This window comes from Varroa jacobsoni, unplaced genomic scaffold (genome assembly GCF_002532875.2).
Source record: "Varroa jacobsoni isolate VJ856 unplaced genomic scaffold, vjacob_1.0 scaffold_201, whole genome shotgun sequence".
Lineage (NCBI taxonomy): Eukaryota > Metazoa > Arthropoda > Arachnida > Mesostigmata > Varroidae > Varroa > Varroa jacobsoni.
The window spans coordinates 123044-149180 of NW_019213103.1; the positions used below are offsets into that span (position 1 = coordinate 123044).

Genomic DNA, 26137 nt, shown 5'->3' on the forward strand with positions numbered 1-26137 from the left:
TTTTGTATACACAATATGCTCATACCTTTTTCGCCTTTATTTTATAATTATATTCGGTTGAATAGGTATAAACAACTGCAAAGTTTCAGTTCCTCATACCTTGGTGTTTTACTTTTTCACATATTGTTTTGGTTACTCGTCTTGACACCAATATTATAATTACTTCAACCTTTGTATTCAATGAACTCTATTAATCTTTTTCGAACTAGCCATCAGCGCACCCGTCACCTTAACTGGCTCTTCCTACAGCTACGCTTACTGCAGGTTGATTTTATAACTTCAAAACAAGTTCCGCAACGCCGACTGAATCAGCACGTTACCCCTCTCTTCAAGCATTTCATACTCTTCGCAAGGATGCCCGATATATATACGCGTTTGTTTTACAGTAGTAGTATAATCACATCATCTTAATATTGGTGTCTCACGTTTGTTTCGTTTGCACGCTTGGTGATTTGCGCATCTATCTGTGGTTGATACCGCCTATATGATGTAATTCTAATGAAAAGTTCAATACTTTCTTTTTTTTTAATATTGATGATTGCCATGTGATAAATTTGCAATTAGTAACATTTCAGTGCGACTTTATGTAATCTTTATAATATAATAACATGAGAGAGGCAGCACGTTCCGCTTCCATATCTCATCGCTTGCGGTTCAGTGGTAGATATCTGCCCCTTTTTTTTTGTTTTAGCTCCCGAATGGTGCCTACATGCACATTTTATTGTTATACAGATGTGATGTATTATTATTACTCTAGTAAAGTGAATTCTTTCTCTCGTATCTTTAAGACACATTTCTACGGCGGTGGTGGCGGAGGTGGAGCACTCAACAGTGACGCAAAGTCTATTCCACTGTTCTCATTGGAGGTAGTCTCTTCGGTATTACCTGCTGTGCCCCCACTCACCGTACTAGCCCCAGTATTCTCTTGCGCGCCTGGTGGAGGACACATTGGTGGAGGCCCTCCGAACATCCATGGCGGTGGCACGGAATACATATTTGGTGGGGGCGTATGCTGACTCCATGGAGGCATCATTCCTCCACTGCCCATCGGACCACCCATGTTACCCATAGGAGGACCTCCCATTGGACCACCCCCCATTCCCCCCATAGGCCCCCCCCATGGTGGCATTTGATCCATACTGCCAGGTCCATCATTACGAGGACCGGGAGGTGGTACTCTGGGCGGGAGTCCCCTTGGACCCCTGCTCCACTGCCCTCGACCACTACCTCCCCATCCTCCTGGACCTCCTCCTCTATTGAAGCCACTGGGACGAGCACTTCTCCATCCAGCTCGAGCAAACCCACCTCCATCAGACCTCCAACCACCCCCGTTGTTTTGCCCGGGTCCGCCAAAACCTCCTTGTGGCCCGCCCTCACCCACCATTGATCCGCTAGGGGGTCCTTGTCCGTCCTCCAGTCTCTGCTCGTGGGGGCCACCCGCTGCCCCGAGGGCTTTCATTGGCCCGCCACGGTTACCGCCGAGGACGCCCGACCCTAGAAAGAGAAACAAAAAGAACAATATTACTTACTGGTTAACATAAGATGTAGAAAAAAAAAGATACCTTCAAATATAATTATATCTTTCATAACTAAATCCGTGCTCAAGTGTTTTTTAAAATACACTCGCCAAGCAAAATAAGCGTAGAGCCATATACAAACATATATATATATATATATATATGGCAAAAGATCAGATGGCAAGAGGTTTTGTTGACTGAGAAATGATTCTAATACATATTTGTTTTAGTTGTTTGGTAGTATTTATTAATCAATAAAGCTTATTCACCTCCGAAATGGCTTCTGTGGCCTCCTTGATCTTGGCTTGCTTGCATATCCGGCGGCGGCCCTTCGCCCAGTTCTGCCATAAGAGACATGTACTCTTCGTCAATCTTAGCATTGCCCGGTCCCCCAGAGCCCATTCCGGTACCGCCTATTCCGGCGCCGCCTTGGTTTCCCCAGCCCAGGCCTCCGCTAGCGCCTCCTTTATTGCGGCAATCGCGTGCAATATGTCCCGCTCCTCCGCATGCTGCGCAGATAACGTTGTTGGTGACGTTCAATCTATCAGGACATTGCCACGATTTGTGTGTGTTTGCTCCGCAATTGTTGCAGCGCATGAATGAATCGTCGCCTTCACGCAAAGTGCCGTTGAGCAATGCAAGCTCACGTAGTTGACTACGCCGCAGGTCGTTTTGTCCCTCTGGTGTCTCAATGACATCCTTGATTATTTGGCTGATCTTTTTGACAGCCTTTTGCACTGCGTCGATGGTCAATCCAGAACAGAGCGCATGCAGGGGTTCATCTTCGCCAGGATGCGGCTGTCCGTCCTTGCCAACTTTGCCTTCGCGAGTGGATCCCTTCCCTCGGATGGTAATCTTGGCACCGGTGTCTTTTTCGAGATTCTTAAGCGTGTTGCCGCGGGGGCCGAGCAACAGGCCTACGAAATTGATATCTGGATACTGCTCTTGAGGAATGGAGACTTTTTCTGAGATGCGAATTGAAGGCGGTTTGTAATCCGCCGGAGGCTTGAAATCGGGATTTAGCTTAAGCATCTCTTGGACCAACCCATGACGTTCATCTTCAATCCGTCGCCGTACTCGAAATTCACGCGTGTTCATCCTAAGCAAAATTAACAAGTAAAGCCATTATCAGGCATAACTGAAGAACAAAGCTACGGAGAATAAAGGTATGACGCTATCATAAAATCAACTTGTGAATCCAATAATGTTTTCTGTCATTTTCAAAAATAAATACAGTTACATATAGCATTCTATGTATTATGCTTTATGGGAGCTACCTAGAATATTGGCAGAATCTAAGATTTGCGTAAGCTTTATCGTGATTTCTCTGTGAAGGAGATGAAAACACATATGAATTCGCGTCATCCCATATCCAAACGACTTTTCGATGGCATCCTGACGGGCGTTAATACCAAAGCACAAAAACGGTTATTACTGGCTCCAGTGTCATACCTAAGAAACAGCATTTGCCCAGGCGGTTAGTAAATGCGCAATCCAGTAGCTAATAAACGTCAGTATTTAGTGCATAAATAAAAGAGTATTTTCAAAGGTGACTCAGCTAGATTAAATTTGCTCGAGCACAAAACATAATTACCATAAAATGATGATAAAAAATACAAGCCTTTAGCGGGTTAGCATAAAATGTCACACTGTGCGCAATCTACATAATGAAGGTATACTGGGAACACAATTAGTGGGTCTTAAATAATGGTAAGATCACACTTTTTTACTATTTTTTTACTATGCCTTTAAAATAAGGCATTTTAAGGGTCAGCTTAGGTTGATCTAAGGCTTTACGTTTGTAGAATTTGTAGTATATTCAACTCATTACACACGCTAAAACTTTCCACAGCTGTAAAGCCTCCTTCAAAAATACAATGGTTGCAAATTAAGCATCATGGTCTACGGCAGCTGAGACTAAGAACTGAAAATGGTTACATATATCAGATCTTGTCCTCCGCAAGAGTTGGACAAACTATACTTGACCGAAATTGAACCATTGCTAGAAAGCCAAACATCGCACCGCAGAACGTTACATTTAATAATGATGCCTATAAGGGCTGGCCCCAGAGGATTATCAAATCTAAAGCAGTATATCAACAAATATATTCTGGCCACCTGCAGGGAAAGTGCACCTAAGCTCCCACGGTTTCTATATCAAAATGACATCTAATCATTATTTTAGTCGTAGAAACGACTGAAGTAATCCTATGTGTAATTTACTTTATCTCCCGCTTTAGTGCTCTAGACTTAGCAAATGGGAAACGTTGCCGTTTAAGCACGAGTTAACGCATCTTGATGGAAAACATCAGAAACAGTTATATATTCAGATTTTTATCTGTCTGAGGAAATGTTGCTCTCGTTGTTCACCTACAATTTAATATCGACAGGAAGGAACAACGGCTTTGCTGCTGGTCGATGCGGCGCACACCTGCCTATACACTCATTATACACTTGCCCTCATGATGTTGTAAGAGAACAAGTAGTGGACACTTTAAAATCTGTGCAGCCTTATCATAAAAAAACACTACGTTTCGATGAATATTTATTTTTGAAAGACACTTGTACCAAACGAAGGAAAAAATGTTTGGCCTTCGTGGCCAAGAGCAAATAAAAAAATAATAGATACCAATCAAGATTCTCGATAAATATCACCTCATATGATATTAACCTTTATTAACGTTTATTTTTTCCAATCTTATATCCCTAATCAATGAGCTCGTTGGGCTACTATAGTTTCCGTTACGGCACACTGTCTACGAAAAAATCCCTGTGAAGAAACTAATACTTAAGCAAAAACTAATGTTTGAGATGCTCTCACGTCGCGAAAAAATTGCGACAAAACAGGCATTACCCCTTAAACATTGCTGGTATATTTTCTTATTTCAAAAATCAGCCAAATCATCTGCAAAGTCACGAAGTGTTCGTGCAAGATAAGATTGCTGAAAAAAACTTATCCTGCTAATTTAAGAAGTTCACAGGTATTCACTTAGCTATAAATAGAATGTGGGACAAACAAAGAAGAAAGTAGGCTTTTGATAACTCATCTCTTGTTCTCGTTTTTACAGTAAATTTACTTCGTAATATCACTAGATGCCAGTTATACCCGGTAAAAAGGTCAGAAAAAGCGCTTTAAAGAAATTAATTCCTTACCTAAATTTCTCCTAGATTACCATAAAAGCAAATCGCCCGTCTCCTTTATATCTGTTCTATTGTAAGGTACAATTAACTTTTGTTGATTCTTTACCGAGCAAATAACTTTTATTACTTAACCGTACAATATGCTTAATCACCCTTTAGTGTAGGTTTAGGCCCTTCAAGTCCTACACAAAGGACAAGGGTCAGTTGAAAATCTCACACCTTCTAATGTAAGTATAGAGCAACTCAATTTCGACACTGTATTTGAATGAAACGCAGAATATTACGGATGGCATTATTAAGCTTGAAAACGTTTATCGAAATTGCAACAGGAGAGCTTATGTCGTGTAGAATGATAGTGAACTACGATATTGAAGTTGGTGACCTCCAATGCTCTTTGTTTGAACCTAAAGATATCACCTTAGATTTAATTACATGTGATTCAATATGATACGGCGTTTAACATTAGGCTCAAACCACGGATTTTGCTTGTTGTGCCTTACCAATGGTTGCGCAGAAGGGGCCTCGTCAAAAAAGATCACACAGGCAATGAATTTGGGCGAAGTAATTTCGTTAATATAGAAAACTTCAACAAGAATTGAACTACTACTTCACCTATACTAACCGCTTGCCCTGCGCATTATACACAGGTTCAGGTGAGGGTGATCTTTCCTCTGGGTTCGCTGGAATTCCTAAATCATCCATGCGAAGTCTTCGAGTTAATTCCTCTATTTGTAGCTGAAGGAGATACGCTCGTTCTTGTTCCTGAGTCATATTTCCTGGAAAAGTTCGAATATGTTTACCAAAATTATGTAATATTATGAAATCTTTTTACAATATAATTCGTAAGGAAGAAGGCTTTGAATAGCATATATGGCCAGGTTTCATTGCAAATATGCTTTCCTAAAATACCTAGTTTAATTTTTGCGTACTCAAATCCATGTCTCGAATGAAAGCTATTAAAAAATTTATGTTTCTTATCAAATCTGCTGTTTTTGAAACTTCAGCTACTTCAAGTTGTGGATTCAAATACCCTGATTGAACAAACTGGTAATGACAGGAAACGAAGATACAGCTTTAGCTGGTTCATTCTCATACTATCAGAGTACCTGTGGTAAATGAAGTAAATTATCGAATAGTCTTCAGTCGTTACAATGAAAACCTAATGGAAAGTTTGTCCAAAGATTTTTTGAGGCCTGAACACTCTCGCAAGGTGTCGTTGATTTGCGGAAATGAAGATTCTTTAGCAGTTATATATGCTCAGTCATCAGGTTATACAAATTTCAGCAAAATTTAAAAAGATGCTTGAAACCCTTTGCAATTTTATAACATACCGAAGATTCATGAAATCCGCAGAAATATCAAATCGTCGAACAATTCAGCTGATTTTAACATCGCTTTAATCCCTCTTAGTAAGCCCGCAAAAGGTTATCGAAACAGGGGTTCCCCGATGGACGCATTTCGAAATGAATAGCAAAACGGGAGCAAATAACTTTAGTGTAAAACAAACTAAAAGGCTCAAAAAGCATGAAACATGCTAATTTTTGAGGAAAAAATAACGCAGAATTTTTATTAAAATAAAAAATAGAACGAAAAGAGTTAATTTTTTTCCGATCACGAAGATTCAGGATGTTATAAAGTCCTTGGAAATCGAGCTTATATGACATACTCGCAACCGGTTATTAAGATTTTGAGCAATCCTATTTTTATTTTTCGTGTATTTGGCTGTTTTATAGGTCAGATGTAAAAAATGGCTTACTACCTTTTCTGGATTACTTATCCTAATACAGATCAAACCATAATTGCCAGACGTGAACATATGCGCAAGGCTCTCTTTACCCTCACTCATCATTGTCGTCATTGAAGCAGTGTCACCTGTCGAGATCTAACAACAATAGCGGTTTGAGGTATTCGCGCTTAATGCGATTCACAATATCTCTAGGAATACGACTCATTAACAGGAACCAATGTTTTTTAGAATTCACTCAAAATGTTATCAAAAACTCCTTGGCAAACGTTTAAAATAGTTCTAATAAATAAAAGTCTACTACTGTGGCTGTAGGAACAATAGACTTAAAACTAATTCACGTGTTTGTTATCAACCTTTTAAATTAATTCGGCTTAGCTTATTTGTTTTAGGTTTTGTAAATGCGTGAAAGCATCGCTTTTGTGAGGTCGGGCTGATCCATCATCATTGCATGCGACTTAAAGCTCCATCCTGAATTCTACAAGGTTAGTAAATCTCTCACAATAGCAGCTTTGCGCATGCGAATATGATTTAGCGACCGTTCGTCGTACAAACTTGCCTTAAGTACTGTATTACCTGAGTGTAGCTTAGCTCTTATGAAGATTTCGGCAAATGAACAAAAAGACAGTCTTTAAATGTGGTACTCGGGAGAGGATATGCAAAAAGACATTGTTGTACACGCCAATACTAACAAACAAGCGGCTGTAAGATTACGGCAATGACACGTGCACTGGGACATTCTATATATATATATATATGAACTAGAGGAAATAATATATGCAAGCACAATAAAATTTTTAATCTAAATAGATAACGATGATGTAAATGTGTAAACGGAATAAACACTTTGCATGGTCACATGGTGGAATATTAAATTTTTATACTTTGTTGTTTGGCCTGGAGGCCACGTAACTCATTGTTGCTTCAACTGTATCTTGTAAGAAAAATGTTTAAAAATTTAAAATTGTATTGAATTTCACACAAATGTTTACGTAGTAATGTACAGTAGTTTCCAGGAAGAGTCAGATGCATCCGCGCTGTTGCTCTAGCCGCTACGTCATTTCACTTAACTTGGGTAATCAAGTTTATAATGCTGTAGCGTCAACATTTGGCAGTCCTTATTTACGATTTTTAGAAGGCCTGTCACAATTTGTTTCTGGAAAGCTCTTTCAGCCTTTTATAGTTTTGCCAAAACATCGAAGTAGCCTTACGTTGTTTATTTATACTTGATTTGCCAATGATGATGTTCGTCTGTATACTGGAGTGAGCACTATTTTGCTTATTTTTTTAGATTGAGCCTACGCGAATCTAGATTAAATTTACACAACGATATATATTACATAACTTCTTGTCCACACAGATTGCGGAGTATGCGCTTTTCACTTGAAGTAGCGACCCCCGTCCCGTTCAATTATAGGTACATCATCCAGATCACCGCATCGGCATCATCATATTATATGTATAATCTGTCCAGAAAATATCTAGACAAGATCTTGATACCAACATATTCTTTAAGTGTTTTTCGATCAACTGAGATTAATTTCAGTAGAAAAAAACAATTTCTTTTTAAGAAAATCTCGAAAGTTAAGTGTCACGTATAATAAGAGCCTATTAACTGAAGAGCACTGTAAAAATTGCATCTGCAAAATTTTATTTAAGTGGATTTCTATCATGTTAACTAACCATCACATCGTCATTATCTAAAATGCGATATACATGGCACATTTAAAGTGAGGTGCCGTCGGAATATTAAATATAAATAAATTAAGATAACATTAGCGCTTGTTTTGTGTTTGATTTCGAATTTTTGAAAAACCTACGAAATAAAACTATGCGTCTGAAGTGATTATATTCTAGCATTTTTCAATACCCACATTTCGTTATAATAAATAGCGTAGACACTCGCAGTGTATTTCGAAAACGCTGAAATCTGGAAAATGTGTGAAAACTTGAGTTATCGGACTTCATCTAAAGGTTACCGTTAATAATGCTAAATATTGACCTTCTCTGTCGAAATGGGCTTCCAGAATTATTTTTTAATAATTTGCTTAATATTAAATAAACATGTTTTCACCCATTAATTTTCCGCACGCGTTCTTTTTTATATAATTCTTTGGTACAAATAATTGCTTTCCCTGTTCAACGAGCACAACATGTTGATGATACCGAACGTATGAATTCGATGAAGAAATATGCGCACTTTCAGTGGTGGCAATCAGATCATCATACGAATTCACGGCAAAGTTAGATAGGCAACAGTTATGAATATGAAACTGACCATAAACTGTTATGAAGACAGGCTTAGCCTTCCTGAAAAGAAGCTCGGCTACTTCTCGAAGTCAGATATTTATTCTACAAGCCATGGACAAAGACCTTTCATTCATCACAAAATGACCAAACGACACTTCATTGCAGATATATTCACATGTATTGCTGACCTCTTTAACAGAAGCTCGTTCAAAGCTATTGGAAAAGATGCAGCATTTCCTTTCATACTAAATACGAAACAAGAATCGTATACGGGATAAGCCTTTGTAGCGGAACAAAAGGCGTAAGAAGCTGCCATCACAAAACGCAGAAGTCACACAAGAGATTGGCTGACCACGGAGAAATCAGATCGGAGTGCTCTGGTCCGATATGCTTAGGAGGCCGACGAGTGACAATAGAAACAGTCGTGTTAGTCAAAGCAGTCGCAAATATCTCACACTACTAGAGAGACCCACAATTCGGAACCCACTAGAGAGGTTGATCAACAAAGGTACAATCACAGGAACCTCCATTTCGTAACCGTAAAAGACACTAAGAGTCACTTATTGTTCAGCAGTGCGAAACGACTTACTACCATAATGAACATTTAATTGGACCTACGCCATTTTTCATATAGAAACCTAGGTCTACAGAGGTTTAAAATTTTGCGCTCTACACAGAATATTGTCCAGAATTCAGAGCAATTAATGTGGGACACTTAATAGCGAAGTGTGGCTTTTCTGCAGCCTAGAATAAAACGAGACTAAATTTTGCATGGCAGTGGGAATTCTGTGGAAGTGGAAAAATAGCTGTTTTAGAGTAATCAGTTCAATTTAAAAAGTAACTGAGTAAGTAAGTGAGTAAGTTAGATAGAAAAAATCTCAAAATGAGATCATTAGACAAAAAGATTGTTATGTTTACGGAAACTCATGCAGATTTGGATAACAACAAATACCGAGGTTTCGAAACCTGAAATGCAAAAATAAATGATCCAGTTGTTTTTAATAATTATGCAAATAGACATGCAGCACTTGAGAAAAGATTTCCAAATTGTTACTAGTGGAAACATAGAGTGCCATGCAGCTGTCCAAGTAGATATCACCCTTCCATTGTGTTAACGTACATACTATCCCTACGGTTTAAATAAATCGTCATATTCGAAACTAGCAAAGCTAGTTGACGGCATAATTAATGCAATGGAAAATTGTTACATCGAAATCTACAACATGTTGTTCACGGGTTAACTCAAAGCACGGCTTTCCCGATTTAAGCGGAGCAATAGCATCCGTACACGACTGTACTGTGTTCACATTGGCATAAAGTGCTATGGCAGGCCTCTCTGCTGATCTGAAATGATCAAAACGTATGTAAGGCTAAAAGCTGTGTATTTTCAACTGAATTTCAACTGAAGTTTGGAATGCATGGGAGCAAACCTACATATGCATTAAAAATTCGGAGTTCGACAAGCTAATCGACTCTTCTCGCAATATCCTTGCCTCACGTGATCTAATATCGAAACATACGCTCTCATGCGTTATCGCTTGAGAAGAATAAGACATGTTGTAACCGAAAGGAAAGTTTCTGAAGTTACATGCCTCTGACACAGTATAGGGCATCGTTGTTTAGTGTTTGTGTAAACTGAGACCCCAACTCTAGTCCATGTATAAGACGCGTTTTATCGGTAATCGCAAAAGGAAATGGAGCCATTTACGAAATGCTTTTATTTGTTCGGGTTCTCCGATTTATTGGTTTTCTTGAGTGGAAGTCAGTAGTACCTCCGGATGAACAAAACCGACTTCGGTACGAAGATCCATGTACAAAATTCTATTGGAAGGGATTGGTAAACTTGAACTCTAAAAAGCCAATCACTAAATCCGCTTTTGTAAATGGAAGTTACCAAGTATAGACAAGTATAAACCAAGCAAGATACAAATGCACGAAGACATTTACAAGATTCGAAAGACAAAATATTTCAACAGAACTCTACTCCATTTTCGAGTTACAACGACAACTATTCGTCAATCATTCAGGACTCATAAAGAGGATTACTGTCTTAAAGCACTGACAATGGTAAACATGTTTAAATAAAATCATCTTCCTTTGCCCAAAAAAAATTAAATATTTCATTATGTACTGTTAAAGCCTAGCCGTTAACAATACAAAGAAACGTCGACTGCGGTCAAGAAAGCCTCTGTCGTGTGTATACCTAACACCATGTGCATACTATACATGTATATAATAAAAGTAACTCAAAAAACACTATAAAAAAAAATTGCGTAAAGTGTTTTTCTTGTTAATCGAATGAAAAGACCAGCATCTTTTTTTCAGAAAATGGAGGCTGACATTAAGATCTTCTACAGAAAAAAGATAGTGTTTTCCCGTAAGGTCTATTTACAAAGTGTCAACGACAAATTTTGCTATACGCATTTCACACTCGGTAGAACTCTATCTTAAACTATGCTTATTAAAATCTGAAGTGTATTCATTTATAAAGATAACACTACAGATTGCTTAAATTCAAACAAATTTAGCCAGAATGTCTTGAATTTAATTCATCTCCAACCTGTTCTTTGTAGATGGGGAAATCTTAATAATCAATATTTTAATCTTATTCAGCATAGCTCAAAATAATGTTTAAATCATAGCTTAACTATATAACAGTTTCCTTACATTTAAAAACCGCAATGCCAATGAAAAATATACAAAGAAGTTAAATCGTAGTCTTTACGTAAGTCGTAAGTTTTGCGTACCGGGTAGAATTGTGGGCATGCCTGGAATAAACACCTTGTCTTCGGCACCGCCTCCCCAGCGCGATCGCTTTCTACGCTCACGGCGTGCCTCACGTGAATCCTCCTGCGAATTCTCGTTCATGACCATTGGTGGGTTCTAAAACGAATGTCAAGCATAGCATTTAAATATCACCGTAAATTTATTTTTATTCCTCATTGTCCTTTATTTTTTTTTTAATTTTAATAAGTTCTATTCGAACCTACGACACTGACTAGGCTGAGTCGGTTTGATTTTGTTGCTAGGTCTTCAAAATAATTTCATTTTTCATTTAAACAAAAATTAGTTTAAATTGAAAAGAAATGGGTACACTTAGCATTTTAAAACAAATTCTGCAAACTTACGAACTGTAGCTATGGAACAATGATAATATAGATGTAAATTATTCAAACTATTATGATAGAGACGAACTTTTGAGGTGTCTCATATTGGCTTACTTATATTCGAAAAATTGCTTGTTTATATTCGTTAAAAAGTATTCTACCTTTGTATAGAAATTCTTTTTTTTAGATTTTAAGGTAATAGCTGCAGATAATCAACTCAATCATAAAAATGGGTAAATTGCATTATTAATAAAAAAAAAAAAAAGGAACGCGTTTGCCATTGGAAGATGTAGCAAAGCCTTCAATTTAATTGGCGACCCAGATTACAAGTTTACTTTAATTAAATAAGAGATCAAGGTTCCCAACCTTATCGTATATTAACATGCTGCAAAATTTCGATACCTGAGCAACTGAAATCCTTTACGCAAAGAAAGCTTGCGGCAAAACACGAACCGTAAGCCCCGTACTTGGCCATATTGGTTTGGCCTTGTAGTAATGAACTAATTCTTGTATTTAAATAGAATGCTTAGTGAGTAAATAGGTGGTTGCCTACACAAACGTTAAATGACTACCGTTAGAGTTTTTTTATACAATACATTTCATTAGACAATAGGTATTTTCTAACATATCTCACATAAATAGACGTAAGATGGTCAAATTAGTCCTGATCATTTTTCACAGCGCGTCACAAACTTTGATTTTTACGACGTTTTTGAAGTCCGAAAGGCCATCTTATTTTATAGATCCCTTAGTTTTAGGCAAAAGCTGTACTCACACATTCCCTCCGTTTGGGGTTTAAGAGTTCATTTGCTTTTTTAGTATGAAAAGCTGAACTAATTATGGTAAAGTGAGCCAAATTTAAAAAGGAAAATCTTATTGGAATTTGCCAAAAATACTCTATAATGCTGTCGTGTTGTATTGCAAGATCCATGTTAGTACTTTAAGGCTAAGGCATACGCCGCATTGCAAAGATGAAGGGGCTTGTTTTTTGTGTGGAAGGTTAAAAAAATTCGTCCCTATAAAAATATCGTTCGCTAAAAGTAAAGCCATCTATCTAGTGAAACATATTATGAAATCTGAAATTAATATTGAGGTTTCAAAAGCAGTGATAACAGCGATCAACCTGACCCCACCAATACACGCGCCACGAGTTTGCCACAAATTTATGTAAGTCTGCTGCTTGCTTAAACCACATTGTGTTCGAGAGAAATACAAACAGTGAGTGAGCATTATCCAATATAGATGAAGATCAGTGAAATCTGAACCAATTGAATATCGATTCTCGTAATCATTTATCACCATATTAATTAATATAAACAATCTATATTTCGCCGATTTTCCAATTCTCAGTACAATTGTACAAAAATGAAACGGTGCTATACACGAAATAGCTATCAGATAATTGGAGCCAAAAAAGACTCCAAAATCTGCTAAATATCGCATTTTTATAAGTAATCCAATTGGCGGCACACGCTTGTGTCTAAATCAGTCAATAATTTGCAAATCGAGACATCAAATCATCTCATAAATGAATCTGGTTACCCTTAAATATTGTTGCCAACTTGCCATTATTCAGTCGATCCTAATCTTTCTAACGGGTTTGAATTTCTAAGAAATTATTCAAAAGATAGATGTAATACTGTAAATCATCGATGCAAATAATAATACTAAATTGGCTCAGCGCGAAAACAGTAGTGGCATTCCGGTTAGATTGCCCAGGTTCGCCGTAGTTTGTTTATATCATAATAACCGCGCGAAGCCTCTCTAGCGTTCTTTTTTTCTAATGCATAATCTCTGGACCCGATACAATAGTTGCCTGGACATCCTTTTTTATTTCCACCAATTAAATCAAATACCGTAGTTGATATAAATAAAAATGTATTTTATAATTATTTGTTCATTTTATCAATATTCAATATTCTTTCACTTTCGATTTATAGTCTCGCTTTTCTTAAAAACTATATAGTCGTGTACGATGAACAAGTGATCACTTGGCGATATAAATATTTTTGATAATATTGGCTCAATATCAGCATGCTGTCTTTTATCGATGAAAATTCGAGCGCGTATAAAAGAACAATATTATGTTAAAAATGTTATTAGAATCAGTTACAGTGAGTTCTCCTTGGCAGTTAGGCACAAGGGTTTCCTTAAACGAAATAACGAATTTTTGTCTACATGCTACGTTAAACCTTATTTCTACACAATCGTCCCTTACTTGCTAGGTGTTTATGTCGGTTGAAAATGGCTTACGGGGAAATCTGCCGAAACCCATTTTTCTTCATCACCAACTACGATTGTCCATTAATCGTTAACTCATGACACCCCTTATATGACGGAGACCTTAAATATAAGGTAGTCAATCACATTTTCTCCGCCACAATAGTGGATCTTTTATAAAAACGCGTACATTTGTCGCAGTTGTGTGTTACTAGCAGTTTGGTGTTTGATAGCACTCACAAACAGCAAAAAAAAGGGTAAAACTGAAAGATTATTTTGTTTGCAGTACTTTTTTTTTTGTAAAGAATTAGTTACTGTAGTAATATGTCTATTAATTCGTTTCGAAATATTTTTCCCTTAAAGGCGATGGATATTCTGCTTAATATAATTCGACAATTAATTTCTAACTTTCCAGACAGGAAAGGTAATTTGCTCAGAATATAGACCACACAGTTCAGGTAACGCAGCCGATCGTACGTGCCCTTATTGCTCATATCAGACCAATACAGCAAGTAGCCAGAAGTCATATCACTGAAACGGCCCGCGGGATACCATTTTAAGCGACAGATCAGCGTTGAATAATTTGTTCGAAAGGGAATCTAGGTAAAAACTGTGACTTAACTCAGAGTCTGCTTTTCAGTTGGCAGTTAATCATTAGAATTTTCTGTGAGATCTTTCAAGTTCTGAAATGGTGCGTCGAAATAATGCAGAAAAATTACCACACAGAATTGAAAAGTAATCTCGACTTTTTCACCTAATCAGAATAAAGCGTGTCCATCAAAATTAAATAACAAATTAATTCATTACCTATTTTTCGCGACTCTCCGCGATTTCATCTATTTATTTCGAGTTTATGCATTTTCACGTCTTTAGTTTCCTAGTCGGTTTTTGGGACTGGATTTATTTTCATACATTCCATCTACAATGATCGTAGGGACGAGATTCGGTATACTGAGGTCCAGAAAATACATTGGGTTTTAAAATTAATTAACTTCTAACCCTAGTTTTTGCAGGGCGTATTTCGCCGCTTTTGCCATGTGTGCCTGACGTTTTTCTGTGAAAAGATACCATTGCCTAGTTTATCGGTTTTTTTTTTAATTTTACATAGCTTTGGTTATATATAAACTCTTATTGGCCATATAGTCTTTCTCAAATATTTTCAGTGTATAAGACTTTTCTAGGCTTACTAAACGGGAACCATCGCCCATTTCGAATGGAAATTTAATTTGGCTTTGAACTTGGATAGATCTCCAAGAACAAGACATCCCTTCTCCATCCTTACAAGAAACAACAGTTCTCGTTACCCAAAACAATTTATTGTACGCATCTGTCATTGCGGCTTCGTGTTCCTCAATGAAACACGTAGCCTTAATGTTGAGTGAGATCAAAAAATATTGAAAAGACCGCTTCGCTGCAACGTACACTATTTTCAGGGGCACGAAGGCGCCTAATTTTTTGTGTACTTTGTATAAATTGAAGGCGCCTGATGACAGTGGAGCACTCGCAATCCATATTTTATGAAAGTCAGTTAGGGTCAGGTACATCCTTTAGGTCCAATATAACATCTTTGCGCTAAGCAAACCACCTTCGAGTAGTCTTCCCAGTTGTCTGTTGAATATAATGGAGAGGAAAGGAAAATAACCTCTGCCAACTTAATATTATACGATAATGATTAGTTTTCGTTTAAAGTGATATTACTATTAGTAATAAAACAAGGAATCTTTGTAAATAATGTAATTGTTTTTGTTTACGTAAGTAATTATATGAATAATAATGTGTGTATAAATTACTTCGACAAATTTTCATCGTAATTTCAATGTGTTCCACAAGAATTTTGAATAAATCTTCCAAGACACCAAAGCACGTTTTTAGAGATAACCTTTTATATGGGAAGGATTAAAACATAACTCATCCACTTCTTACCGAATTATTATTGTTGTTGTTGTTAATAATGTTGGTTCCTGGCGGAAGTTGGTCCCACGGCGAGATAGAGGACCTGGACAGTTGCGGCACCATCATAACGCTAGGCACTCCACTGCTATTTACTACTGTCGTCTGTTCTCGCTGACTTTGGCTGTTTTCTCGATCTCGATCTCTATCACGGCTTCTGCTGCGGCTATTTCCACCACGGCCACGAGAGCGACTTCTTCGTTCTCGGGATCTCGAGCGACCCCGGTGTCGATCCCTGGAGCGTGATCTTCGACGTCGGTCTCGGGATCGAGAACGGGAACGCCGACGCCGATCTCGAGACCTGACCACAAATACATACAGTTAAAATTATGTACCACAAAATTAGAAAACAGAAGAAAAGTTAGCGTCAGAATGTTATGTTCACTTCAGATGGACAAATTCAAGATAATTAAAATGTGCCTGAAAAAAAAATTGAACAATTTTGAAAAGTATGTTTACTAAGAAGTATCAAAGGTATACAAACTTCTTTCTTTGATACGTAAACCGTATGGTTTTTCCGTATGGCGTACAAACCTGCTAGTTAGAAACCAGCTCCTCACTACACCCTTAATTTATTGCCTTGGTTCCTCCTGTGGGACTTCAGTGCATACAGTTTTCATTCAGAGTATTTCTTCGATTATATCGATTCGATCGATAAGAGCTATCGATTTGGGACAAGATCCTGTCGTAGCAATGTGCCATTCAAATAACATTACATTATAAAGCATATATGATAAAAAGGGCCGAATCCTAGGAAAAAGATAGGCGCGCTATATTACGCATAGTTAGATGTTCAGTACACACATTTAGTAGCGAAAGATAATTTTAATCCTTGATCTCTTGATTAAGCTTCCGCAGTCTGTACGTTCCCTTGTGGCGGATTAGGTTTTTGTGCGCTCGACCGTAACTCTACGTAGGGGAGTTTACTGGCACAGACGAAACGACTGTAAAAATATTTTTTCGATAGCGAACATCATTCTGAATTAAAATATTACAACAAACTCTCAGACGCTGTGAAACTTTGAATTTTCCATGTGATTTTCTCATATCTCTCGGAAAACCTAAAGTTGAATGTTTCCTTCATACTTAGCAATCGCTAAGGGGATTTCCATCTTTATTATTATCTTTTTTCTATCTTTAGACTATCTTTTAAAGGTACTTCTCGAACGCATACAATAGTATTTAATGGATATATTCGTTTTTCTTTTGTATAGATAGTCAAAATTTTGAAAGAAAACAGCTAGCGACTTCGACATGAGCGATCTCGAAAAGCCACCAGTCCAGCACAACGATAACATAAAATTGGAAAGGCTTTGCCTATTAGACACTGACTTGAAACCTCGTTGAAAAAATGTTTTGCAACATCGTAGAATAACTGGCAGAAAATACAGAAAATGCATTTAACATTTTTTATCGTCATCTATTTGAATCATGCAACATGCATATCATCACATATATAAGAACTTTTCGGCTTTCTCTCTCAATTTAGCATTCCTATTATTCCTGTTTATTTTGAAAACGATGAATACGCTCAATCGACCAATAAGTCGATCGTAACTTTAATTGTAACTAATAGTGTACTCAAGGGTTATCATTTCAGCGGACAAAATATTAGTGAAAAGGACGGGGAGAGGCATTATTACCGGGTTACTTCAACAGAGAACAAAAAACATGGCCGCGAAGTCGGAGACTACGTTCATTCATGCATTACGAGAACCACAGGGAGTGACATTGACCGAACAACAAAAATAGGTTCTACAGCAACACTCATGCCCAAGAGAGTAATAGGTCAGTGCGGCAAGGTAAGATCTCGAGTACACCTGGACGTCAGATTTGTGCGATGTGTCGACGACAAGTCACTCCCACTAAATTGAATGACAAGCAGACAAAACTGCCCTCACCCATCAAAACTGCAAGTCTATAGCTGCGAGGACAGAATATAATACACTCGATTCCTGTGTGTTTGAGTCATTGTTCGTTTGTGCCAGTAAACTTCCCTATGTAGAATTGCTGCTTCGGTATCATTTTTTTTTTCTGTGCACTGATAAAGTACATCCTGGAACACCTATCGATTCTCATTTTTTATAAATCGTTGAGTACATACTTTTTAAGTAATGTGCTACTTTTATTTTTTCTTAGAAGCATAATATATTCTCGCAGAAAAAAAGCTTGTTCTGCTTCTATTGCGCTGAAAGAAATTGCAAAAAGGAAGGTGTCGATGCAATTACGTCGCTTTCAGAAAACCTGCAGTGTACGAATAAAACGTAGATTTCAACGGTATCGTGTGATCCTAAGCTGCAGAGTAATATGTGTGTAGAACAAGAAACTTCAATGGCGTAATGAAATATACGACCGATATAGAACATGAATCTTGTTTCAATTTGCATGTGTATAACAATATTATGCATGTAATTTTTACTTGTCTTCATTCAGTATTATAGGCCTTTTTATTTTGAGAATGCTGAATCGAATGGAGCGATCATAGCCGGAGACGAAAGAGTCATTTGTAAAACGGTTAAATGAGGTACTCCGTCTCTCGAAATAACTGTAGACTTCCAGCAGTACTAGGACACGTTTAGCTGACTCGCAAATCTGCTATTTTGAATAATTGGGAATGGTACTTATACATTATGAACAATTCACGCATACAAAAAAGTCCAAAAAATAGGATATTTAAACATTAATGGTTAATATTACAAAATTTAGTTTTAGCTTCATAAGAGCTGATCTGAGCCAGTTAATATAACACAGCAATGTAAGAACTCTATTTCGTTATATGCACAGTTTGCGCGTGACTTAGTGGTCACATTTTCAAATCCGAATTATGCATGCAAACGCAGCAATGCAAGATTCAACGTTTATTGGATGAGCTACTAGAACACAGATAATTTTCAGATTGAAATACACCACTTTTGCATCACCTGATCATGATTATGTGACGCTGCAGTTACTGAATAAATTTGACAAAGAAGCGCAACTGAAAATGCTTATATTAATTAAAACGGTTCTTTGGAGATGCATCTATCAAAATCTTAAAAAATGTACGTTTTTTCATTTTTAGGTAAATTACCGTAAATATTCGCGCTACATTTGGTTGCGGATATTGCCATTAGTTTCGTCGAGATTGCACTAATCCATCGTGTACTCGTGTTATGCTATAGGGAGGGAGTCTCAAGGTTGTATTCAACTATAGAAAAAGGTTCTTGGCTTCTTACTTAGAATTTCTTAGTATTTAAGCTAAGTACATTAAGCATAGCTGTACAAACGTTCATTGAAAATAACTGATCTAGATTAATCTAAACATCAAACCGTATTCAACAATACGCAGAAGTTGTCTTTACTTGTTTCTTTAATTTCAAATAGTGTCACAAGAAATGCATGACAACTATTTTGCAATCGAAATGAGAACTTGAACGGGTTCACTGAATGATCTATGAATGAGAATCATTTTTTTTGTTGTCGTGTTCAGGCATACTCTGGGTTCTTCTGACTTTGGTTCCGGGTTCCGTGAACTATAATCTACTGATCAGATAGAAGTACCGAACCAAAAGGCAATTTGGAGGCTTTTAAAACATTGTATGCGTGTATAATTCGGCCTTCTACCAGTAATGTATTCTTCGAGTATGCCTACAGCATTTTAGGCTATTTCTCCGCCAACGTGCCAAAAGTGCTCCGCCAAATTCTGATAGCAGATTTTCGAATCGTTAGAGGCATCCTTCACCGGTGGCGTTTTTTACCATTAACCAGATGAAAGTGGGCAACTTTTCGCTTCCACGACGTGACCTTACATAGCTATGTATCAAAAAGAATAAACATCCGGTGGCAACTTTTTTATAGCAGGCCAAAATATTGCTGGATATAAACTTCGCAATGTACTTTTGACCATTCTAATTTATTGAATGATTGCTGAAGTACAAGGTAAATCACTTTTTCCCTTTTCTCGAAAGAAATATAAGCAACTCTGGATTTATAGATCCATAATTGTTCAAGTTCAAAGGTTCAACATAAGACTAGGTCCACTATAACATAAAATTATAAGTATTATAAAAAAGTTAATTGGTGATTTAAGCAACTTCGAACCCTCACTATTTGTACATTTTATTTATAAACCTTGGCAACTGCTTCCCTGAGCTGTTCCGAACATTCTCGTCAGTTTTTAGTAACTTCTGCGCTATGAAATGAGGGGACTGAAATAGCGAATAGCTGACTCTGCCTCTTTCATTACTTTACGCAATACAGCAAACAAGAGCTAAAGAAACAGAATAGAAGATTAATACGTACTATCTTCTAACAGCGCCCATCATCTTTGTTTTCAGCGTTTGGAGCTTAAGATTTTTATTTGCAAAAGACGCAATATCGGACAAACGTAAAAACGGATAATGATAGACTGTCAACTCCCATTGCGTAAAAATGTGGCCTAGTCACCTCGAAACCTCTCTGTACATAGAAAGGTTAATTGCGTCATTGCTGTCAATCTTCGGCATGCATCAGGGTAAAGAGTAACGGCAGTAAAGTAGGTCTAATAAAAATTTAGTGAAAGTGCCGTTCCAAACAGCATAACATTTTGTCCGAAAATCAAATACCTCTGACGTGATACAAGTTGTAGGCGAAAGAAAGTTATGCCTATAAGGGATTACTCTTTACTTGCTCATTATCGTCTACTTTTCAATGAACGCCGGTTCTAATTCATCCAACTTCTCACAGTATTTAAACGCTAAGTTTTATTTTACCGGAGTGAACATTATTTCTTTTTTCACCCCGTCATTTGAATCCTGTCAGGTTCATAATATAATCAACTTCCACAGGACGAGAGCCACAACTTGCAGTACTTTGGAGCAATTTATTTGTGACCTTTTTTTGGCCACGTTCATATAACAGAACGAACTTTCATCAAGGAAAAAAGCTCAGAAATTTAGCCGTATACTACGTTAAGTTACTCCAGGTATTTAGTACTAGGCAACCAGGCATAGCTTGACATGCTTTGACGTAATATCTAATTGTCTCTATCTACTGAGTAACTTATGTTTGTCTGAAGCGCTAGAAGTGCTTGTTTATATTCACGTACCTGTATTATGTGGATGGCAATTACGTATCTGTACGTGTCATATTTTTAAGACCTTTTCGCGTCGAGATTCATGAGCACACGCGTGGCCTTCAAACCAATTATGTCAATTTTTTTTGACTATCTTTAATAATTTTTAACCGAATATGAATACTAGTTTACATCCTACTCATTCATGTAGTTACGATTGCTCCCCATTAGCACATTTTACAATCAATTCCGAACTAAAACCTAAGCATACGGACTTTAAGGTTTAATAGGTGAGTGAAAGTCCCATAAAACTAAACAAATACTTTAGCAGTAAAGTCCGGACTTCATAATGCATCATTTCCAGATTCTATAGAATGAAGTACATTTTACTAAGACGAATAGTATATTACCAAAGTCGAGCATAACTACCCTTATCTTCGGCCAGTTTCCGCTCCTCCAAAACACAGCTGTAACTACAATATACAAATAAATCCAGCTTAAGACTAGGGACCAAAAGTAATCCACTAAAAATAAGACGCAATGGAATTATTACTGATCTTCGTACAAAACAACCGCCAAAATTTAGCAAAACGCGTTGCTGGCGCTCTATTCCCCTTGTCTATATTCTGCCTATATTTCGAAAATGCGCAGATTATTACCGCATACAACATATATAAATATATATATATATTTGCGAAATGTATCTGAGCCACTATACTCAATATTTCTCAATGGAAAAGAAAAATATTAGAAAAAAGAAACAGTGTATGCCAAGAGCGGGATACAAATAACTTGGCGCATTATGGTGCGAACTCGCTCATATAAAAGCACAGGTTTAACATAAAAAATTATTACTTCCGATAGAATAAAGCATTCAATGAAATGCAAACGGACGCAAGCGATGATTTTCTATAAGTCTGTAAGTTTGTTCTCAATCGCGAATAGCATGGCCCGTAAAGCGCCATTGCTTTCAATACCTGAACTGCATAGACCCTTGTAGTACACGGCTTTTTTCGGCAGAGGCGTACTTCGTAGAATATCTTGATACTCGCCTAGCTGTTTAAATACTTGCGTAATCTAGTTTATATTTGGCTTACTAAATAAGAAACGACGACAATGTTTTTTTATGTTACATGTAATTTTATTCACGTAAATTATGCAGTATTTATGCTTTGATGGGATTTGAAGCAACGGCGCCTGGTTTTTCTTCATATGTGGCGCACAATAACGCTGCTTCATTTAACGCAGCAGATTATCGTAGGTACAATGCTAATCCTTATTGCAATTTTCTTACTACGCTAACGAGGTATACAGCAAAATTTGCCCAGCTTAAAAGTATACGAGACATCTATCAACTTTAACTCAAACGCTACAAGGAAATAAAAAAATATTTTCTCGATTTGGGTCAAATTTAATGAGCCTTAATCAGGCCATTTTACGCTTTCCCATTTTTGCGCTAATAACCAAGAAATCATGCAATGCAAAGGTTTTTTTGTGGATGACAAGGCAAAAGCAAGTGCTCTGATATAAAATAAACTCAGACAAGTGTATAATTCAGGCTCATTAATCAACATCATAAAGCGAAAACAAATCAGCTATTAAAATTCCTTACTGACTTTATTAAAGAAATATAAAATTGGGTCACGCTGTTCGAATGTATTATACTAGGCTGGATGGCCAGAATTTGTTGGAAGAATATAATGACTCGCTTGAACAGATAAAACTTTCCACACCAGGCCAGGTTTGCTTGACTCTGGTTTTCGCTATGATTTTAAAATCAGATTAATGTAATATCAAAATGTACATGCTAATAAGCACACGTGTGCTCTGGTACAAACAATTAATGCTAGAGAAGTGTCTTGTGTAGAACTTCTTGTCTCATAAAAAAAACAGATAAAAATCAATTACACGGCTTTCCGTTCTTTGAACTTCAGCGATGCCTTGGTATGTAGAAAAGCATACCAAAGGTAAGCCGTACTTGGTATAGGCTATTAAGATTAAATTGGACCGTTATATAAGTATTTATTGTATAAAATTTGTTGAAAATAATAAGTATATTTTCTCTCGTAACAGAAATAAAATTATGCCCCTGCTGCAACTCCGCACCCAAAATATCTAACTTTTGATGACCACCAGTTAAAGTAGGGAAATTTTTTGTAGTTGAGAGTGATTCAAGTACTCGAGGCGAATCATTTATGCTTGTATGATATATACAACGTTCCCACAGTGGTTAATCACCTTTGACATAATAAACTTATATTGCAAATTACAAGGATTCGTTAAAAGCAATACGCACGGAAGTTATAAAATGGCGAAACGTTAAATAGACCTTGCCTGACGGGATGTTCAGGCAGGTAAAACGTGTAAAAGGTCAAGCGCCTACAGGGAACGCCGCCAAGTTGTAATTGTGTGAAAAATGATACTACGAATTATCATATTTGTATTATGTTTTCTTTTTAACAAAAGAGCAGTTTCTTAGTTTTTCAATACAACATAAGACTTATTAAATTTACTCTGATTTTACACATTTTATACGTTTTCGCTTCATATGTATATACACTCAGAATATAAAATTAACATGAAATCAATATTTGTGTGAATAATTTTCCGTTTAGAACTCTTGCAACAGATTTCGATAACTGTTACTTTTGAGTAGCCAATACAGTAAAGACCAGTAAAACCTCAAAAACTGATTTAACTTCCTCTTAGATAATTTAAGATTAACTATAAATGATTAGGATATTAAAGATAACCTTCTGCTAGCCAAAAAAAGTAACCTTGGTCACTCTACACAAAGCAAACACCATTATTTAGACGAAAGAAAATAATTGTGTAATGATGAATTACACGTGATAACTATCTAGTGATAGTTAGTATGAATAAAAACATACTACTACTGTACGAAACATGGGAATAAGATAACAAGCCAATATTTGGGAAGAAGGCGTTCTTCCGAGAGGTCAAGAAGAATGGTATAAATAAGTGCATAATGAAATTCTGAAGTAACTTGTAGAAATATACATCGGAAGATAAGAAAGAACTGCGTTTTTTTATATACATTAACTCTATAACCCTATAAAGCCCTATCATAGTCACCCATAACATTAAAAAACTCGTCATGGATAACGAACACAAAAGCATGCGTCTAACAGAAGCATATAATGTAAATAATCTAGTAGGCTTTATAAGTAATAATATATTTGCGTCAACCAGGTAGTTTTGCAAGTAGAGTTTTGTTCTTCACATGTAAGACATCTGCCACGAAAACTTAAGTGAAGGAAAAACTATTATAACAACATCTGTAGCTGGAGATGCTAACTTTACTTCTTATTAGACGAACTCTATTATGTACATACAATACGACCACCTTGCTTGAATATTTACGAACAAGTGTAACAACCTAAAAGGGCGGTACTTTATAAAAAGAATAGAAAAATTTTACAGATGATGCTCAAAATAATTAAGTCGCGCGCAAAAAAGAACACTGTAAGCGCGATGCATGTTTCGTGTTATCGTTGTTGCTATGATTATTTATGCTTGTATATATATCATGTGGCTGTTACTACACAAACACTGCGGGATATTGTGACTATAAGAGCTAGTAATACCAATATATTATATATATAGCAATATTCGTATGATAGCACCCACATAATATTTACATGTAAATATATACTAAAAAATGGCATGTTACTAAATAAAAAACATAATTTATACATGATGTCATATGTATGAGAGAAATTCACCTTTTGAACACTACTATTGGTGTGAGGTGAATATATAGTACTGGGTACAATCGTCACTGAGACTATTTTCAGAGTTGAATATCTAAGACTGAAAACTTGCTCACCTGGACCGACTTCTATTTCGTTTACGATCCCTACTGCGGCTTCTTTTGCGCCCGTCTGAGTGTTGCTGTTGCTCCTGGTTTCCTAGACTCCCCATCGCTGCGTCGCCACCTCCAAGCTGCATGTTGTACTGTGAAGAGTCTGTGTTTTGGAAGTTAGACTCGGTTGAAGGAAATGCTCCTCCATAGCCACCGAATCCTTGAGGCATTTGTCCTAGCATAGGTCCGCCAAGGCTCATAGGACCGCCACTACTCAATCCCATGGGTCCGACCATATTTATTGAAGAAGGGCCTTGATTTAGACCACCAGAAGTTGGCACGAGGTTGGGATCACGCTCGACAAGGGTTTGTGGGGGCGGACCGCCCGCTGCTGTTATGTACGAAGGCCGTAGTAACGAACTCCCTCCACCACCACCGGACGATATTGATGGCCGGGGACCCATAAAACGGGGATTGCCAAGTGGTGTAGTGTTCGCTCCGGTCGCCATGTCGGCCAAATACAAGACGAGTTTCGAAACTGTTCACTGGTTGAAGAACCACTCACTTGGTATTCACTGTTTCGTTTTCAGCAATTACACTTTTTAGTTACAGCTTGCTCTGGGGGCCGCAAACAGTGGCCTGTTTGTGTTCCTTCTGCTTACATTGACGCCCGGCCTATGTGGTTGAAGCGCGCTGCGGATACAATACGCACTCAATATCCGCCGGCACGATTGGTGTCGTCGGTCTGCCTCGACGCGTCTGCACTCACTTAAATCAATCTACTATTGCTATTCTCCTAGACATTGTCTTGCCAAAGAGGCTTGCCTGTAACTTTTCTCGCACGATCGAAATTATCCAAGAATCCCAAGCCAGGTTCATATGCTGCCGCAATCCAAAACGCGGCCGCTTCTAACTACAAACCTATACCGATACAACTCCTAATACCCACCACCAAACAACACACCACCGAGGGAAGAGATTGTGGGACACGCGGAGCGCGCCGAGCGACAGCACCGCCACCAGCCTAAGCCAAAACAAGAACCCTGGGATGAACGCATTTTTCTTCAAATTCAAATATTTTTGGCGGAAACACGTCACTTAATATGAAATTGAAAATATAGCGTGATCATGGTTTATTAAACTAATTTATATAATCGAAACACCTTCTATTGTTACTAGCCACAAAGAAAACCATTTCGATGAGGTACTTGGATGTAAATTGTGTTACACGCATAGTACAGTGACAAAAAGGCCACTATCAAGTAAATGTGGCAAAACGGAGTGTCCGGAATGTAACCAATGAGGCTGTCGTCCATAACTTACATTCGACCATTATAGGTCAAATATATC

The 26137-nt window shown here is 37.4% G+C and overlaps 1 protein-coding gene across 1 annotated transcript; it reads right to left on the reverse strand.

Annotated features, from left to right (window-relative positions):
• Window positions 1-25765, reverse strand: LOC111273588 (uncharacterized). The gene is made up of 6 exons (XM_022855306.2): window positions 24812-25765; window positions 15903-16230; window positions 11400-11535; window positions 5281-5434; window positions 1787-2616; window positions 1-1494 (listed from the first exon to the last, which is right to left on the reverse strand). Exons 1-6 carry the CDS (start codon window positions 25294-25296, stop codon window positions 797-799), a joined length of 2631 nt encoding a protein of 876 aa, XP_022711041.1. The 5' UTR covers window positions 25297-25765; the 3' UTR covers window positions 1-796.
• Window positions 25766-26137: the final 372 nt, after the last annotated feature.

Excerpts from the sequence above, each read along its gene's own strand:
- LOC111273588 (XM_022855306.2), bottom strand. The coding sequence starts at position 25,296 with ATGGCGACCGGAGCGAACACTACACCACTTGGCAATCCCCGTTTTATG. Across the intron at positions 16,231-24,811 it reads CGAAATAGAAGTCGGTCCAG|GTCTCGAGATCGGCGTCGGC; the intron begins GTGAGCAAGTTT and ends ATTTGTGGTCAG. Across the intron at positions 5,435-11,399 it reads CATGCCCACAATTCTACCCG|GAAATATGACTCAGGAACAA; the intron begins GTACGCAAAACT and ends GAACTTTTCCAG.